Here is a 20,437-nt window from a genome sequence, read left to right on the forward strand (position 1 = left end):
ACCAGCATTACACTTTATGAGTGTTTGAAAAAGAATGCTAGAAAGGGACACTAATTACTTTACATGTTGTCATGGAAACAGGAAGAGACCTACAGACATAAGTACGGTGAATGGTGGGTTGGAAAACAAGCCAGCCCTGTTGTGTTCTGTGTTATCACAGCCGTCTGCCTTGCCAGCTTCCAGCGCCCCCTCCTCGCCACAATCCCATCCGTGTGTTTCCTACACGACGGCAGATTGGCTCATGAGCCGCTTCCATCTTTCATTTGTCGTCGCAGGTTTGGCTGGCTTTAAGGCTCCGCAGACGCGCCTGGGCTCGGTCTGATGGCCACGTGTGGGACACTGCTGTGTATATCGCACTGTTAGGTCATTTACACTGTTTTGGCACGGGTGCAGCCCGTTTGGTTCCGTGTTGTGTGCTGGCGCGCGGAGCCCTCGTTCTGTAGCCATTCGCTTAGCGGCTTCTGGAAGCCGTACCTATAAAACAGCTACGAGAGACCCAGGCTGTGAGAGGTCGCTACACACCTGGATGTGCTTAATGTGCCAAGGGGACTGACAATAAATTCATTACAGAAGGGGTCACTTTTTTTTTTAAGAGGGGTTTTCATTTAATCATAACAGCATTTTAATAACTACTGCAGCCACTGGAAGCTGCAGGATGGGAATTCCGATGACCAACCTGTTTCAGTGATTGTCAGAGCCCCTCCCTGACTCCTGTGATTTGCTTGCCCCTCACATTCTGAAGCAGTGGGCTGGTTTATTAATAGATTTAGTAGTTCGGCTGTATTTTCCTCCCTTCTTCCTTTACAAAGAGTCTACAGGGGGCGTCAGACCTTGGTGGGGGTTCAGATGAACTGGCTAAATATCCTGCAGCAAAATCCATACTGTCATGCATGTTTTGCCCAGAGCATACTGCCTTTCCTGTTTGTCTCTCTCGCTGCTCTGAGGAAACGTGTTGCTCAGCTAACTCAGTGCTAATGTGTCCTTGCAAAGCTCCGCTTTCCTTTCTCGCCGTTCACCCTGGGACGACATCCCGCACAGAAACTGCCTCAAAGCCAAAATACTGACTGGTTGTCTGTCACAAGCCACAGCTCGTGGTTTTTACTATAAAAAATGATGTTATGTAGTTTTTAATATGAGCTAGACTGCGACTAGACAAGAAACGCCTCAGAATGTTCCACTGGCCTGTTTTTTTCATTCCTGTGCCGAAAAAGAAATGATCTGAAATAAAGGTGGACAGTGTTTGCATTCTGCGGTTTCACCTGTGATAACTGGTGTTGGGGACTTTTACATGTGAGCCACTGGGGCAGCACTGAGCCTGTAGCAAAAGGGGTCCCTTTCCCCCAATGACGCTGGCCTTATTCCTAACCTTCTTCTCTTGTTTCAATAACAAGTGATGTGAAAGCACCTTCTATCCAGGTCCGTCTCGTTTCCCCCCACTGTACTTAAACGCCCTTCATTAAGCAGACATCCTTGGCTGATCCTCAAAGCCACAGTAGATGCCAGCATTGCCTGTGGATTCAATGTTCTCTCACCTTAAAACAGTATTTTTTACATTGTCAAGCACTGCAGTAACACCTGCCACAGGCACTGCTGCTTTTGTACCACACACACGCACACACACACACGCACACACACACACACACACACACACACACACACACACACACACACACATGTTTTTGGGGACCATCCATTCATTACTATGGGCAAAACCCAAATCCCAGCAATGACACCCTTAGCCCTATCCAGCCATAACCTTAACCATAAGTAACAAAAAACAAGACTTTTACCTATTTTGGTTTTTCATCTGTAGTTTTAGATTTTTATAAAATTGAGTTTCCAAGAAATGGTCCCCACAACATAAAAATAACAGGTATTTATTACAGTGTGGGGACATTTGGTCCCCACAATGTAATATATACATAACCCCATAACCCCCTCCCACCCCACCTCAACGCACGCACGCGTGCACGCACACACACACGCACACACACACACACGCACACACACACACCAGCGTTGGTTGAACTCAAACAGCACTGTGCAGTCTGTGTGTCTTATGATCTACGAGTGCGCTAATCTATGTTTCTGACTGTTCATAGATTTGACAAGCAGCAACGGTTTGAAGTCTTGAGGCTTAATTTCTGAGCCTACCAGTTGGCATAAAAGGTCAGGTCACTTGTGATTCAAAGTCTTCATTCCTTTCCTTCTTAAAACATACGTACAGTTCGCCATTTTAAAATATTTGCACGTCTTCAGATATTTTCTGCAGCTAATATATCATTATGGTTAACCATCAGCATATTGGCTAAGCAGCTTGAAGACGCACAGATGGATTTTACATTCGATTAGCAATACACACATAACCCTAAAGCACATTAGGCAGATGTAAAATACTCACAAAATTTCCATTTTCGACTAAGCAGGTACAGAAACTTGCAGGAGAATTACTTGGTGTGCATGTTGAAGATACTACTGACATGTAGCTACAGTTGATGGACTGCCCCCCCCCCCCCCCCCCCCGACTGGTACTACTGCAGCACCAGGGCCGAAGTCACAATTCCCTGAGAAAGGGGCCACATGCAGAAAAGCACACAGTAAAGTACCCCCCCCCCCTTCATTTATGTATGAAAGAGCAAGAGGTTATGCGATTACCTCTATACCAGTGAATGTAAGCGCACACACAAAAGAGCAACAGAGAGCATTTATGCCATGTATGAAAGTAGAGGATGTGGGGGGTGGGCAGCGTGGGACAACAGCGCGGGGGGGGGGGTGTTTTATTCATGATAGTGTTGAGAATATGGGGCAAGCAACAGAAACACACAGTGCCACGTTATGTTCTGTTACAGTCTGTAATTATTGCTCCAGAATATCAAACATTTACACAAATAATGCTGACTGTGCAGGAATTAAAAATCCCCTGAAAGTCATATATTATCATACAGCTACTACATTCTCAACAAATAAAACTTAACATACCCCTTTCGAAAGATCACGGACAAAGAACAAAAGACTTTTCTAGAATTTTGTGTGAATGGTGCGTTTAAAAGAATCTCACTAAAAGAACGAAAATCCATACAAATCTATAGCTTTGAGTTTTATCATATTCGGACGTCCGTTTTTTAAGGACAAACATACTGCATGTGTGATTCGGAGGCCGTGGATTTTCCCTAACATGAAATCCTGTATGTGTAGCAATGCACAGCATGCTGCAGTGAAAACATGACAGAATCACGCACAGAGTCAGTCAAGCCTTATTCACGTAAATGTACAGACAGGTGTTCTGAGATGACTTAGCGGGATGCTGCTGCATACGGAGTCACCTGCCTGAGGGATAGAGCCCCTTCATGAGGCAGCCGTCTTTGGGATGGATGGACTGCATGGCTGAGTGGCTGCAGGACGGGGTGGAAGGGGGAGCACACATTCACACATACCGGTACTTCATGCCAGTCAGCTTGCCCGTGGACTCCTTCAGAGAGATGTGATGCCTTGGGGTGAAGGATCCAAAGCTGCGGGCAATGATGGCAACAGTACGGAATTTGGCCCTGGCCGCGTTCACCATGTTGGGGCTGCTGGCGTTCTGCTTGCCGTGGTCCCCGTTGCGCCCCTTCAGGTTGTGGTCCGTGCAAGCGATGGAGACCTGCATGGCTTTCTGAGCAGGCTGTCTCGGTTAGCAGACTGCTGGAGCCCCTTGGCGTTCTTCCACCCGGCAGCCTTGACACCGCCAGTTGACACTCCAGTACCAGCAAATAGAACTTCCAAGCTTCGCAGCAACGGCAACAACTTCCTCTTTATCGCCCCCGGTGCCGGTGTACAAGTGGCAGTGGCTGAGCTGATGAATGCAGTTTGGAATCTTCCAGAGGTCCTGAGATAGCTGGAGAGCTTCCAGAATAAAGCCAAGCAATCTTGGGCTAGTTTCCCCTTCTTGTGCACGTTGTACTGAACGTGGATGAACCTAGGTGGGCTCTCAGTATTGGTGCATTTCTATATCTGCAGAAACCACCTCTCACTGTGTCTGTGCCTTTCCCTCTTGCAAGGTTGGTAGTCCTGTCGTGCGTCCCTCTTCCTGCCGATGTTACTGCAAGGCATCAGCGGGATGTTGTCCCAGATTTTGGTCTATGTACGTTTTCTCTTTTTCACCCCTGGATTTCAGCAGAAGCTCCCCATCTCTGCTGGACTGTGTGGTGGTGAAGCTGAGCTGCAGTTCACTTCAGTCTGAAAACGCTGCCTTCTTTGCTCTCCCTGCTTCTCCCTCACTCTCTCTCTCTTTCTCGCTTGCTCTCTCTCTCTCTTTGTGCCGCCTTCTGCTAAGCGCTAAGTTCCCTGCAAATCAACGGACTCCAGCGCAGCACACAAATGCACACTCATGGACATGAACAGGTGCCGACTGACACACACACACACACAAACACACACACACACACACACACACACATGCACACACACACACACAGACCTGTATTCATATCTTTGTGGGGACTGTTCATTCATTTCTGTCCATTCAATGACAACCTTAACCTCTAACCAGCCCAAACCATAAACATAAGTAACCGAACAAAATACAAGACTTTTGGCATTTTTAGTTTTTTGATTGCAGTCACAGATTTTTTTTATAAAACTGAGTTTCCCTTTGGGGGCACTGAAAAAATGGTCAAAATAACATGTTTTTATCACATTGTGGGGACATATGGTCCCCACAATGTAATAAATGCATAACCCACACATACCTTGGAAAATAATGGAAGATATAACATGTATTTTAATCTTAATAAGAACCACAAGAAAGTCTGGTTGACAGATCTATAGTTGGACGCATTGTTTTATAGCAGAATATCATTTATGTGCTAAGCCTTGCTTGCTTATCAGAACTTTGACTGCAGCTGTCCATAACTGAGCGAGAAAGTCTGTCTTTAAAAAGAGAAACATCAAAGCAAGACGAGTTATTTTTAATAAAAATTGCTAGACTGAAATGACAGATGAAATGTTAATGACATGAGAAGAGGGAAGCCTGGCGTAGGAAAAGAACGAGCGAAAATTGTTGGTTAGCAAGCAAGAGAGAAAGGGAATGAGGGAAAAAGGGAAACAAAAGAGAGAAAAGAGGGGGAAAATGAGGGTCCGTCAGCTGTCGACCGCCGCCGAGCGATACGACACCAATGGCATCTCTAAAACTGATAGAGCAGTGAGTTTGACTGACAGTGTTTAATCTATTTGTGAGCGCTGGCGAGAGGGTTTAGGTATTAAAGGCTAAATTACACAGAGATCTCACATAACCGTGTAACAGTGCCCTTTACCCTCTGGCCAGGGTAAGGGCACTCCGTTTTACTGTGAAACTAGAGCGGGGTTAACACTCAAAGCTAAACCGCACAATACCATAGATAAACGACATCTCCTTGGATGCCAGTCTATTAAGATGGTTAATTCATTGTGCTACTGTATATAAATAACAAAATGCGAATATGATTTAAGGTTCCACTGAAACCTTGATGTATCACTGAAATTATATACCTGTTTAGCACATGGCTAAGACTGAAAACAACGTAATACATCATATTTTGCTCAAGTAATCCAAGTTACGTTAGGGTAAACACTTTTGTCACATATCCAGTTCATATAACTAGATTACATCTATCTCACCTAAGCATGCAGACTTATCTCAAACACAACTGCTTAATTTCACATGTTTGTATGTATATGGATGAGTACGCACACCTGGAATTTGAGTACAAGGACGCCACATTCACATTTAAGATCCAATTAAAATTATTTCTAGGCCTGCCAATAAGAATTGGCGTGAAACCACACATACAGCCATTTGTGGCATCTCAATGAGCATCGACTGGACACATAAATTCAACAACAGTACAAGCTTCTCCTAACCTCTTGGCAAATACAACCAAGCACAGACTGGAGACGGATCTGTGTTTTTCCCGGCACAGTAAGCAGCTGATCTGCACTCAGTCTGCCCACCAGGCTCCCTGCACCGACCGCAACACGACTCTCAGCTCTGTCCTTCCCACGAGCCATCTCTGTATGCCAACTTCAGCTGTGCATCACATGCTGCTCGCGCAGGCCATGCAGTGTAGACATGCGACTCTTGCTTTGACCACACCTGTCACAATTACAGAGACTGCTGTAGCAAAACACCCGCAAAAGTGCGAACTGCATCAGTTTTAATTGAGAGCCTGTTATTCAGGTGTAGAAGTTGAGTGTTACTCTCAGCAAAAAAGTGGTGCAGCAGTCACTATACAGTTTGCACTATGAAGAGAAAGTGTGCTGAAGATGCAGGCCCCCAATGAGTTAGCGCCAATGCTAATGCAGCCTTTGCATTTGGGAGCAAGACTACAGGACGCAAGTTCATTTGGGTGTATCTCTATATCGTAGCTGTCCATCACATATACATTGCTGTACAAATACTGTATTACAAGTTAGATACGGACAGTGCGCCATTTTACGTCCTCACCTGTCACACTAAGCGATATTCCTGCTAAAGTTCTACTTTGTCCACTTTCAGGTGTCTCTCAATTAATGTATATTATTCACCATGGATCTCGGACATAAATCCCATCGGATGTAACTCGATCAGGCGTAACTCGATGCACGACTGTATAGTCAACCCTGATCAAGAACAAATCCAACCAAAGTGTGATTTACTCAGATCGGATGTACCTAAAATGCAGAAAACGTTCCTTATTCTCTGTGGCATCCAGTAAGAGGTGTTGAGAATAAGGTTTCTCAAGCTACAAGAATAAGGTTTCTCAAGCTGCATCAGGGCTTGACATCACCCAGAGGAGGTCAAGAGGAGGAAGGGTGTCCAGTATGACCACCAGAGGGTGAGTACCAGACATGTCTTCCAGATTTACAGTCACACTGACAAACAAGACTGTCACAGCCTGACATCACATGACCCATCAGATCCCCAGAAAGACCAGAGGGGTTGTCCTTTGCTGGGGGTCTACATGTGCATGCAACAGTAAGGACAGAGTAGGCATTTGTTTGATAAAATACATAAATTAGACTTCTTGTGTCAGATTATTTATAATGCATCGATCAACAGACTAACAGATTGAGACCATGTATGCATAATATTAGTACAGTCAGGATGGAATTATACATTATATTTGCTCGTCTGTCTTCATGTTCTTTATCTCTGAGCGTTTTATAAATCAAAGAAATATCTACAAGATATTAATGCGTCAAACTGGAATATATGTTAGCCGGGGTGCAGGTGACTGACGTCCTTCGCTTGTTCACACTAGTTCTTTGCTTTCAGGGAGAGATGAATGGCAGAAGCAATGCTGGCATGCAAAAAGTCTGCAGTCTTACTCACAATGACAAACGGATACTAAGTATATTAATCTGGCAGTAGAAAAATCTGCACAGCAAGACATCAGCATGACAGCTGTGGGGATCAGTACTGTATATTTCATTCTAAAGGATTTGTTTGTTGCATATAGTTTCCAAGGATTCCAAAAGCTACATTTAGTATATCATTAGCATTTTATTATAGTGCACTGCATATATTTAAACTATTATAAAACATATGTAAAATACAATAAGTGAACAATTAGAATTAAGTGATCAATTGACATACCACAGCACACATCAAAACGTGTCCTCTGCATTTGAACCATATGTGGCTCAGCAGGGGGGCAGCTAATTCAGCACCCAGGGAGCAGTGCTTGGGGGTGGTACTTTGCTCGTCAGGGATTCAAACCTGCAACCTTCCACGTATAAGTCTGCTTCCCAAACCATTAAGCCACCACAGCACACAAGCTTGATGTCAGGACCCAGGATTCATGACGTGTGACATTCATACTAGCAAAACAGTGACGTAGTTCCCAAACATTTCAGTCGGACCACTTCTCCACAAGGACACACGTTCACTGGCAAACTGCGCCCTTTACTGGATAGTTAAAAGTCATGATAGTCGAGCTCAGGGGCGTCGTTAGGCCTATTTTACGCTGTCTTTAGCCCCCCCCCCAAAAAAATGTGTATTTATTGGCTTGTCATGAAAAGCTTTTTATATTATATTATATATAACTTGCCCATCAGCTCCCTCCCCCAGTTAAAACGCCGCCCCTCTATCCTTTCATCTCTAACTACGCCCCTGACTGCACTAAACATTTAAAAGGAAAAAAAATTCTGATTTATAATTTCATATCATGTTCATTTTGATGCATTAACCTACATGTAAATGTAAATGTGAATGATCTGTACAGTTAGCTGTGCATGCTAGTGTGGGTAAGACCACGTAGGTCTGAATTCATCGGGCGAAGACCCTGATTTATTGTTACTACCACCAACTCATTTTCTGCTTCCTGACTTTATTGCAGCAGTTTTCTGTCAGTGCTAATTTGTTTTTTTCCACTGGCCTAAGGTTGCGTGGGCCGCAGTGATGTGCAATTGTGGTCCAGTTCTATAGGCAAGAAGAATGCTGAGGTCAGGCTTCTCCAGACTATAACAGCTTCCTCCTACAATTCAAAGGGACTTTGAATTTGTATCTGATTTTCCTTTTAGCATGCAGATACACGTTAAGCCCTCTCCAGGGTATGCTGTGAATCACCATGAACCCAATAAGGTATGAGGTTCTCATAAATGAAGGTTTGCTTCAATGTTTAAATAAAATGATGCTTCAATCTTGCTTAGAAAACAATGGCCAAATAGAATACTGTTGTCAGAAACAATTACATGAATCTATAAATATCCACCTTTCCAAATATGGGGAAATTAATTTTGCCACCCCCAATCCATCTCCCACATACACAGATAATAAATCCTTAGTATGCTTAGAACCAAGGATGAATTGTGATGTGAAACTGTCATTATGTGGGGAAGAGTTTTGCATACAGTCTGATAGCGTGAAACACAAAATCGATATCAAGATGAATTGAACCATTTTTGGAGAAAAAATGTATGTTTAAATCTCCATGATACAAGCAATACCGACGTAACAGATTACATCTTCATTGCCGACTCACAATTAAACTACAGTATTACTATTTAAATGTGAGCTTAAGACACAGCTGTTAAATCAGCAATGCCAATGCCGCTATAAACGGCATCTGTCTGTTTAAACAGGATATCAAAAGCCAATCCAACAAAAGCATTTTTATTCACTGCCCTGCCGCCGAGGAATCTGGAAGACATTCTGAAGATGGGAAAAAAACACCAGATTGCTCCCTGCACACTGACCAACTTGAAATTTTACTGGCTGCATGATGCAGGAGGAATTCATCACTAAAAATTTATTAAAGTTGGAGAAACGAAAAACAGTGCTTGGTTTTCATGTTAAGCTCACCATTGCACTGCATCTATTAATAGTTCTTCATAGCGCAAGACTTTTAACATAAACTGTATCACAGTCCTTATTGTGGAGTGCACTGAATGTGGGTGGGCATTTTTGTACAGCTGCAAGTCTGCTCCTTGGACATGATATGAGTAATGGAGGAGAATCTGAGCTCCTTATAATCAAGTACTCTGTTTTGGTTAAAGGATTAAAATGCAAACTGTAAAGAGACAATCTCATGATTCAAATGAAATCTAAGCAAAAAATGCCAATGAGAAGTGTTGCCAATCATGAACTGTTGGCATTTACAGACTCATAGAAAAGCAATAAAAATCGTATAGCTGATTATTCATTACTTACATTAAAGATTATATTTCAGTGAAATGTGAAATATATTCGTTGTTGCCTCTCTCCAGGCCCCACCCACTGCTGTCAGAGCTGTTCAGCCCTTTTCCATTCACCACACCCACCTGCCTTACAAAATGACCAGCCCTCAACACCCAAGCTGTGAACTATACGGCTTTTATTTCAGCCAGGAATTCACAAGCAGTGCGGCCGATAATGTGTGAAAAAAATACGTGCAATCCAGTGTTAATCAAGACAATCCCACCCTAAGAAGCTAATCCCCAATATGTGTATGAAGGACCAAAGCTAGCAGCGATTCTGCAAAAGCACTTCTCGGAGTGGAAGAGACAGAGGTAGGCCAGTGGTTTGCCAGCATAATGTGCTGCACCATCTCTGACCACTCCCCTTTTGGGGGGGGGGGTGTATGACAATTAAGTAAGTCAGTAGTTTGCAGGATCCCATGTGTGAGACTGTGGGTGAAACGGGAGAGTGGAGGCGCCAAGTTTGCGTGTGAATACCTGCGCCGATTTTGCTAGGGAGTGTGTCAGCGATTGAACTTTTCTAGTGGCTTGTTCTCTCCCGTTTCAGCATCGCTGGCAAAGGCATAAAAAAACGGACCCCTGCTGTCTAAGTGCCCCTTCGTTTCCATCTCACTGCTTTTTAATTCTCGGCTGTGCACTTGCCTGTGTAAATATATGTATTTGTACTTTGGTGGATCTGTGCATGTTTGTTAGTGTCACACATTCTAGATTCCTGTAGCAGTGTTTACATCTGATCCCTGCAGATTCAGTGCTGTCTATGTTAGCCAGAATCCACCCAGCCCAGTGGTTTAGGTGTGTATGTATGTGTGTAATATGCTTGTGTCTACATTTGGGCTGCTAATGTACAAAGGCTACGTATCAATGTTGCGCATTATTGTATGTTACTGATTGCCATCTGCCAATGTATTGTAGTTATTAAAAAAAGAAAACTTCACAAAGTAAACAAATTCAGGTAGTCCTTCACTTTGCCCAGTGCCACCCAGCAAGCCTACACCTTCCGCCTGGTCTCCGGCTAATAACCTAGATGCTAAGCACTAATTGTGGAGCAACTGGTGAAAGCCTGTGTAATAGGTTGACTAATCCATGCGGTTCAGTTCATTTACCTAAACTCCCCTACAACTTTACTGAGGAAATGAAAAATGTGTTTATAATAGAGAAGAGTGCCCCAGGAACACCTCCCAAAAGCTTCCAGTGGTACAACCCGCAGTGAGACCTGCTCCCAGTGCAGTGAGGCTACTGCTCTGTAACACTGCACAGCAGGAAAGGACTGATAAGGACCAAAAGTCATTTATGAGGGATATCTGCTTTTTGTACATTTAACCTGATGGCACATATACTTTGTATACTTCAAATGAAATATTTGACAATATTCCGCTACAGCTTGCTGCCTCAGAGGCAAAGTTACCCTGAGGTAAGGGTGAGATCTACACTGATGAGAAGCCCTTCATTTCTTTGGATGATTCGCCCCAGTTTTACAGGAACCCAGTGAAATGTTCTCATGCGTAGGAACTTCATCATCCAATCCTTCAATTAGCTTTGGCTTCCTCATACAGAGCCCTGCGAGATCATATGTAAAGCAATCAGATGTAAAGCAATCAGATGATTGGTGGTGCATTTTTGGTGAAACATGCAATCAGTACCTTCGAAACACAGGCAAGAACCACTGTGGAAATCTGGGTCAGAAAAAGATAAAAAAAACGAAAAACTACCCATTAAAATCATTCTTCTGTCATGCATACTGTCCTTTTCATAAAGAGAAACCTCTTCACAATGGACTTGTGTTGAAGCTTTGTAGCATGTACTCAGTGTATAATGATATAACTGCTCTTTAGCTCTAGTTGTCCTGAATTGAACCAGAAAAAATCTGCTTATTCCCACTGGTGAATTTGTGTAAATATTAATAACAGCAGGGCTCCACCTGGTGGCTGTTATAAATTTCATGGAGACAAACACTGTACACTGGCTGCAAATACAGCTCTGGGAAAAAATTGAGACCACTGTATATTTTAAAAAAATCTTCAGTTTTAAATCCTGATTGAATCCCGGTTCTACTGACAGAGGCTACACTGAACAGCAGGCTGCTTCCAGGTTCAAAATTTCTAAGACAGCAGTACAGAAGCATAAGGTGAAGCAGGAGACACTGGGAATGACCAAAAACCAGCCAGGTAAAGGGCGGAAGGAACTTTCTAATGACCGTTAACATATCTGACAGTTTCTCATGACTCAGAGGATGACATCAAGTGGCCTTCAAAAAGAACAGGAAACATTAAGTGCAGGTGTGAAGTGCACTGCTAGGACAGTTAGTATCAGGCTCCTAGAAGCAGGACTGAAGTTCCATATAACAAGGAGGATGTCCTTCATCAATGAGAAACAGGGGAGAGCTAGACTGCAGTTTGCAAAAAAAAAAAATAATAAATATAAATATAAATAAATATAAATGTCCCACTCACAAATACACAGTATATATATATATATATAATTCACAGATACACACTCTTGTGAAACAAACAATTGTGCTGTGGCCTCTTAATTCTTTCCAGAGCTGCCGCTCTAATCGCACACGCCGTGCGTACACACACGTTGGCGATCACTCCATGCTATGTTATGACCTGGGCAAGCTGGTGATAATCAGCCAGGAGATTCTTGGAGAGTTTTCAGTTTTGGATCAGCCATATAACTGTCCGGGTTATACACAGACACAGGTGATACTCAGATAATTTCCTAACACTTGCAGAAGACTTTACAAACCAAATAATTAGACCTAGAGAAGTGCATGGGGCCATAACCATTGAATTCCTTGATGTAGTTCACAGTTTTGACACAGGCTATAAATGGACAGACTGTACTCAATCTGTGAATATCTCACAGAGAGCCAGGAAAGTGAAATGTATCATTTCTATGTATCTAGACTAGAACAGAAATGTGAATTAGAGAAAAATATACATTTTTAATTCCTCCGATGTCGTGGAAATCTCATATGTTATGTGTTGAGGCTTCTGTACCCCCAGAAAAGCAAAGCATTCACCTGTGCTGCCTTCACCTTGATGTTCAGGTGTCTGAGAACAGCAAACATTAAACAATACTCAGCAATACTCATTAAGCAATACTCCTCACAGTACCATCCCAAAGGTGATACTGCTGCAACCTGCATGGTAATTCCTCTCTAATTGCATGAGCAATTAAGAATTTATATTGGTAACAGCTGCCAACTGATGTTAAATATTTATTATTTTTCCAGGTTCAATTAATGATGAGCACTAGTTGCACTGTATGCAGATACACTATAGGTTTACATGCATAACACAGGGTTAACAAGCCCCGTCCAACAAAAATTTCAACCATAGAAATAAATTAGAAATACATATTTGACATACATTATACATACATGGCACATAAATACATCCTGCTTATTAGAAAGGTAACATTACCTTAGCGTGTCTGTATTTGGTTATATATATTCTGACTAGTCTATTTTATGTATATAAATATACACACACATACACACAAACTGCTTCAGAAATAAACATTATTTAACATAATACGTAATAACACATATAAATTATAACATATTACAAGAACTGACAAGTGGCATGCAATATCTATAATATCTATAAGCTTAATTCTAGTTAATTAAGCATCGCATATGGTCAGAGGAGTATTCAATTCCTGTTCCGGGTTCTGAAAGTGTCCCACTCACAAACTCAACACAGTGTGACACAGAAAGACGATGTTATTAAGCCAGTAGGGTTTAGAGTCATGTTGATCCAAAATAATCTGGTATAGATATGATGTCGTTGAAGTTACGTGGCACGAGAAAGGCAGTGAGAGGATGGGACAAGATACCAATTCATATTCATCACATTTATTTAGAGGAAGCTTTTTTCCAATGCAAAGTACAAGTGAAGGTCAGAGAGCAGGACCAGTCAGGCCCTTAATTAATTCCCATCAGCAAAACCACTTTGCAAGACAATGGATTTGAACCAGTGACCTTACAATCATGGCCATGATTCTTAAGCGACAAAGCCATATGCTGCCCTATTGACTGCCCTATTGACTTTGAGCGCAACCGCAGTTCTCCTACAAAGTTCTGCCAGCTCACCATAAATCCACCAAAGCACTACATGATTTTTTTGTGATGGGTGACACACAAGTGTCAATGGAATCCAATTACAAGAAAACTTTATTGTGAGCCGTGGCTCAGTAAATCCAGATAGTGTGCTAGCAAAGCCTAGAACGGCCACTATTCAGCTCCAGGCGTCGGTGGCACACTTTGCCTTGTCCAAGACCCTGTTCCAATTGAACAGGAGATATAGATATCAGGTACGGCGTCCTATTTGATTCTGCCTTGGGTCAGAGCTCACAAATTGGATGACCTGGAAATACAGGTCGGTAGTTCAATTACCAAGGAAACGATAGACAGCCCAATGGCCCCTAAGGCGACTCGGAGAACCGTAACCCAAATATGACATCGAATCACAGAACAGACCAAATTTATATCAGTCCTGCTTGGCACATGTTCCACAAGCTTGACAGCACAATGCCATGTCCAGATAAATCAATGCCAGACAAAGTGTACAACGAAAACAAAATGAAACAGTTGCACCTAACTGACTTTTCTTCATGACCCCCAGACTAATACCTTTGAAATTCAATAAAAAGTCACTGCAAATCTGGCAACATTACTGACGGTTCTATTCCTCTTTACAGTGAAAACAGTTTAGGACATGAGGATGCAAAACAAACAAGTCCAATATGTCTCTTACAAGTGTTAAAAAAGACTCATACCACCAAACACCACTACTTTGTCCCATGTCCCTTCATGCAAACTGCTCTACCTGTATACCATCCTGCTTGTGGCTCGCACAGAGTCATGCAGCGACAGCCCATGCATGCTGAGGAACTCCTCCAGATGTTTCATCTCCAGATGGTTGCTGGGCTTCAGCCCACCCCAACACACTGTGGGGGGGTATGCCCTCCCGACAGGCCTCTGAAGCTTGGAGAGAGGTCGGTCCTGCTTCTGGACCCCTTTTGGTTTGGGTGTTGGGATATCAGCGCATGAAGCTTTGTACAGGTACATCTCTCTCGCGCGCTGTACTGGTGAAAGGCTCAGGGTTGTCCAAACACCGCATGTACAGGACGATGGCCAAGTCTCCCTCTTCAGCTACACAAAAATCTGCGCTGATACTTCAGTGGCAACACAGTTAAAAGAAAAAAAAACTTCTTTTTCCCAAGCTCTGATGTGGCGGAAGTTGAAAAGAGGTAACTTATGAAATATTTCAAGTGGAGTTTCCTCCATTCAAAGAATCACTCATTCCCAGAACACTGTCTCCTGCACAATGTCCTTCCGTTTAGTTTTGTTTCACTGTCTAATAAATACCATGGGAATCTGGGACATTTTTCATCTCTCTCTCTCCCTCACCCCCGTCTCTCTGTTTCTCTCCCACTCACCCCTCTCTCCTACTCTCACACCCTCCCTTCTCCTTTTCTTCTCTCATCCCTTTCCCTGCCTCTGTTTCCTCTGTACTCAGGCCTCCTGTGTTTTCTTGAGAGTCACCCCATGGGATAGACCCAGGTCACAGTCCACAAACTTCGACTTAACTGCCGTGAGTCATTCTCTGACATCACGTCTTGTTTAGGGGAATGTGGAACCGCAGCGTCGCTTACCCACATCCAGGGTTCTCGAGGGCATGCATCACCACACACACCGGATGCCTCTGCTCTCAGCTCCCCAAATCCCTTTGTTCCCATATACCAAGGCGACCGGCTACAAATGACCAGACTTACACACAGAGAACATGCATAAACTCACTCACACATAACAGAATAGGAACATTAGCACAAACACAAATTAATCTTTACACACACATTCACAGAAATAAAGATGCTGAAACCAATGCACACAAATTAAACTTCATAAAGACAATAATGGAGTATAAACAGACTTCATATATTAGTCATATTCCTCTTTGGATAAGAGGTAGATTTCAGAGGCACAGCTGCGAAAAAAATGGAGACAACTGGTATGAGCTAAGCATCCATTTGGACACATTAACACAGAATTCCGGTTGTTAATTTAGCCCTTTCACGCATGGTGGTCACTACAGTGTACAGCTGAAGACTTTCAAGCAATTGACGAGCAGATTGTTCCCTTCAAAGGCCATCTGTCACTCAAGCAGTACATTCCAAAAAAATAAAATAAAAAAACCCGAACCCTGGGGAGTGAAGATGTGAAGATGTGAGATGAAGATGAGAGCAGGAACTTCAGGATACAAGTCCACCAGGGTTAACGTCAAATGCATGCAGTTCACTAAAGTGCACATGTAAATAACTTCTTGAAAAAATGCATGTTGAAAAAAGAAAGTTTACAGCTGTTTTTTTCATCCCTTCAGAGAAATAAAACCACCTAGGAAAAATAATTCATGCATGAAAGGGTTAGAGTAATTATTAGACACTATTTTCCCATACAATAACAAACAACCTATTATAAACTGAAGGTGCTCACTTGGATAATAAAATATAGCAGCTACATATTATTACTACATTCTATAACAGCCACATACTGGAAAAACTTTCCAGTAATAAGTCATGACCAAGAATACCCAGCAGCCCTGGGACAGGCGGAGACTTCTCTCACTCTCTCACCCACTTTCCACCTCCCATTCTTTCAACCTGTTTCCCCTTCCTCTCCATGCCAGAGCCATCTCCATAACACACAGCCACCCCCACACAGCAACATTGTGTCAAAGGGCATCCAACAATCATAGCTCATCTGTTTCTCGCCAAGTTGATTTCCATTAACGATAATGATCTCAATTTGCATGTCTAATTGGATTAATGAGGAAGGGGCTCCTGACGCTTATTTTAGGAAGACGTGATGACCTAAATGAGACGTCTCGCGGCCAATCCGACCCTGATCATTTCTGGCTCTGTGCCACCCGTTCACAGGAACAGAACTCAGAGTAAACACACAAAAACCCCAAAAACAAACAGTAGTGCTTCAGATTGACAAGGGTTTCATACTGCAAACCGCAATTAAATTTGGAAACATTCAAATAACATAATCCAAGGTGGAAAAGTTTCAACCAATCAGTGCTCTGGTTTTTGGATTCATTCAATAATTACATACGTGGTCATATAATCCCTTTCTGCTTTGTTGAAGACATCTGACTCAAGTTAATGCTGCAGCATCCGACACTTTTGTATCACTGCAACGCTACAGAAGCACTGTGTGAATGATACAGCTGGTTTCAGCTACCAGCGAAGGTCACGGGGAGTTTTTTTCTGCTACTGGTTTGAAGCACTGCTGTATATGTCAATCAACATCCCCCCCCCCAACAAACACATGGCCCTTGCCATGAAATGCAGGGCCATAGATAGTCTGAAAGTATCCAGCAAGAGTCAACAAAGGTCACTGGAGACTGAGATGGATCGCCTTCTCTCATTTCCATTTCCTGTCCTATGTCTTACTCAGTTACAAAACATGTCAGAATTAAATTTTTTAAGGCAAAGTGACTGTGCTAAACAGGAGAAGGAATTGGCAACCAGTAAACAGCAAACAAACTGACTTATTTAAGCAACAGGTTTTAAAATTCTGTTTCCTGTTTCTCATGCTTTTAAAGGTGGCTAATTTTATCACGGTCATCAAGTGCATGTTATCCAACATCCTCTGCAAGCCTGTACTTTATCTGATCAGACAATTTAACCGAGGGCTTTAGTAAAGCTTTTCATTCTATAAAAATCTACTAATACAACATTGGTGCTGATCTCCTCCTTGTCCCAGTCCACACTAAGTAACCTATGAGCAGTTTCACAAAGCAGGGTGAAGAAAATGATCTCAGGTTGAGATTAATAGTAAACGTGATGTACCCATGGCCACCTACTGGTCCTAATGTTGCTAGTCTTGCAGCAGTTCAATCACACAGCTCATTTCAATTTTAACAAGAATGCAATTCAGCAGAAACCTGCAGCCCTACAAGAAAATAAGTAAGAGCAGACAGAGTGATCTAAAGAGCCCTCAGCCCATCCTATTTCCTCAGGGAGAGTTTGGCCAGTGGCGACCTAAACAATGTGACTGAGGAATGCCGCAGACGTCGCAATTTATCTCCAACAAAATCATCCCAGGCACAAATGCACTCTATTCCAGTAATGAAACAACACTATGTGCTTGAAAGCAATGCTCTCACTTCTTTACTTCACATTCATGATGAGTCTATATACGATTTAGCTTACAGTGATATTTTCACATAGGAAAAAAAGGAGAAATGACAGACCAGGGAACAACTTCCTCTAATACAGTGTTTCCCAATCCGGTCCTTGGGAACCTGTAGTCCATGTTTTTGCTCCCTCTGAGCTCCTGGTAGGTAGTGAAAACCTGGACTGTCTGTGGGTCCCTGAGGACCGGATTGGGAAACAGTGCTGTAATATCAGATAAGTGCTGGAGTGGGGCCCACACTGGATGCACAGATGTTGTTATTATTCTTATCAGAGGATCATGGTTAAGGACTAAGACCTAAAAACCAGAGGACTGTGCACTGTCACCATGTTTTTTCTCCCCTACCTTTACTGCCATTTTGGTTTCTATATCATAAGCTTTTCTGCTCTGAGTCATTGCTTAACTGTCCCAGTTGTAGACTTTGTTTTAAAATACTGGCCAATTTACAACTGAACGACTGAAAGAAAGTACTGCAGTGTCCACATTGGCAGTTTAAGTCCTTCTAAGGCAGAATGGAAGAGCGAAGCTGTAGCCATCAAGGGACAAATCAGCCCCCCCCCCCCATTCTCCAAACATATGTGGGTGAATCAAACTGAAAAACCAGAGGCATCTGGGGACTAGAAACTGACTGACAAGAAATAAAAACTAGAGCAAGAGATGAACCAGGACGCTCCCCACACACAAACACCCAGAGTTTAGATCCAGAGACAATTTGCACATTTGTAAAGTTCCTTCAAGTTTCTACCACCTTCATAAAATTTCCACCTCCCAGACTAATCCACTAAGAAAGACGATCAACATTAATATTCTATGCCTCTCAATTCGTACAAAATTGCAGTTGACTCAAATGGTGAGTCTACGTCTACTTAAGGGCTTCCAGGTTCATCTGACCATTGACCTTTACAAGTCCAACACAGACTGCAAAATGCAGTATCATATTAAACTAATTTAATATTTATTATCTGAAGATGTGAAATGCATCATTCCATTGAACAGAAGGGAGCATTGCTGCCATCAGGTAATTACAGAACAAAACCATTAAGTTAATGGTTCTGTAAAGCATCCTTTACACAAGTGTACTGAAACACCATCTGAATAAAACATTCTCCTTGAATTTGAGACATTTTAACAGGTTGTTTGGTGTATAACAAGAGGTTCAGCTCAACCACCACAGAAACCAGACAAAGACTTCAGATATAACACAACAGCTTTTTCAAACAGAAAGGCCCTTAGGAATCTTTATCTCAGGTCTTTAGGAATCTCATGTTTAGATAAGAGACTTCGACAATGCTTGTGCTCTGTAAGATCTGGGCTCTGGTAGTCTAGGTGTTCTAGGACAAACTGCAAGTTTAGACTGCAATTAGAGCTTTTTCTGGGGGCTCTTTCAACGATAGCACAGGTGGGAATGTCTGGGTAGTCAGCAGGCCCAAACCTCATTGCACTAATCTCATTATCTTTGTTGAGAGATAGATACATGGAGAATGAGGCAAGGATAGTTTGATGGGAAAAAAATTTGTGACATCCTATTGCTAAGAAAGGGTCAATGGATTAGATACTGTATTGAGAAATATGAAAGGTCAAAAGACACCTACAATTAGTTACATCAACAACATCTTCATCTCAAAACACGTAAAAAATCACTGGTGCACCATCTGAAAATCATTCAAATATATTTCAAGTCAGCAGTAATGAATACCCTTAAAAATAAAAGCTCAGCGACAAGTAATAGCATTCTCAGCATAACATCTCGCTCTTGAATGACATTTGATCTACCCTGATCTGTTCTAAAACACAAATGAAGATGTCAAAAGTTTGTAAAAGGCATATTGCCTCATTCATAGTAATTAAAAGCACCATAATATTATTTCCTATAGGGGAATCCCCATGTTGAATACGGATTCTTAACGCCTATTTGTTTAATAAGAAATAAATGTATTTTGGGCAGAGGCTGTTAAATAGTCAAAGTGCCCATTGACAGTGCTGGCTTTCGATGACACTGATTTCGGGCAATGTCACCTGGGCTATAAACATGCCATCGTCTCTGTTACACACACTCATATCCATCCAACCATCCATCTTCCAACTTCTGCTGCTTATTTTGGGTCGGGTCACCAGGGCAGGGACTGGCGCCGAAACCAAGCAGCTCAGCACACAAGACAGGGATGCAGCCCTGGATTGGACGATAGTGCTTCACAGGGTGCACAATTACCCATCAATCACCAACCAGAATACTCAGAGCGAACCTGCAGTACAAAGAAAGATCACAGAAACTCCACACACAAACACACACACACACAGGTTTGTAATTATATCTTTGTGGGGACTCTCCATTTATTTCTATGGGGAAAACTCTAATCCCAACATGATAACTTTAACCCCTACCCAGCCCTAACCTTAACCATAAGTAACCAAACAAAATGCCAGACTTTTGGTATTTTTTGTTTTTTGATTGCATTCACTGATCTTTGTGGGGACCTGAAAAATGTAATATTAACACAATCCACACACTCACACACGGAGTCAAGCCCCCAACCCTGGACATGTGAAGCAGCA

The 20,437-nt window shown here is 42.5% G+C and overlaps 1 protein-coding gene across 5 annotated transcripts in view; it reads right to left on the reverse strand.

Annotated features, from left to right (window-relative positions):
• kcnab1a (potassium voltage-gated channel subfamily A regulatory beta subunit 1a) overlaps window positions 1–20,437 on the reverse strand; it is a 57,010-nt gene that overhangs the window by 35,729 nt on the left and 844 nt on the right. The window contains exon 1 of one of the 5 annotated variants that reach the window (XM_072701112.1): window positions 16,799–16,821. The exons of 1 other annotated variant lie outside the window; for it this stretch is intronic. In XM_072701112.1, the coding sequence (XP_072557213.1) occupies window positions 16,799–16,806 (8 nt within the window). In that variant the 5' untranslated portion in view covers window positions 16,807–16,821. Of the gene's footprint in view, window positions 1–3,327; window positions 3,394–3,434; window positions 4,339–14,507; window positions 15,580–16,798; window positions 16,822–20,437 lie in introns of those variants that run through there. 3 more of the 5 variants (XM_023792473.2, XM_023792474.2, XM_072701113.1) reach the window with 3 other exon arrangements.

Source organism: Paramormyrops kingsleyae, chromosome 17 (assembly GCF_048594095.1).
Source record: "Paramormyrops kingsleyae isolate MSU_618 chromosome 17, PKINGS_0.4, whole genome shotgun sequence".
Lineage (NCBI taxonomy): Eukaryota > Metazoa > Chordata > Actinopteri > Osteoglossiformes > Mormyridae > Paramormyrops > Paramormyrops kingsleyae.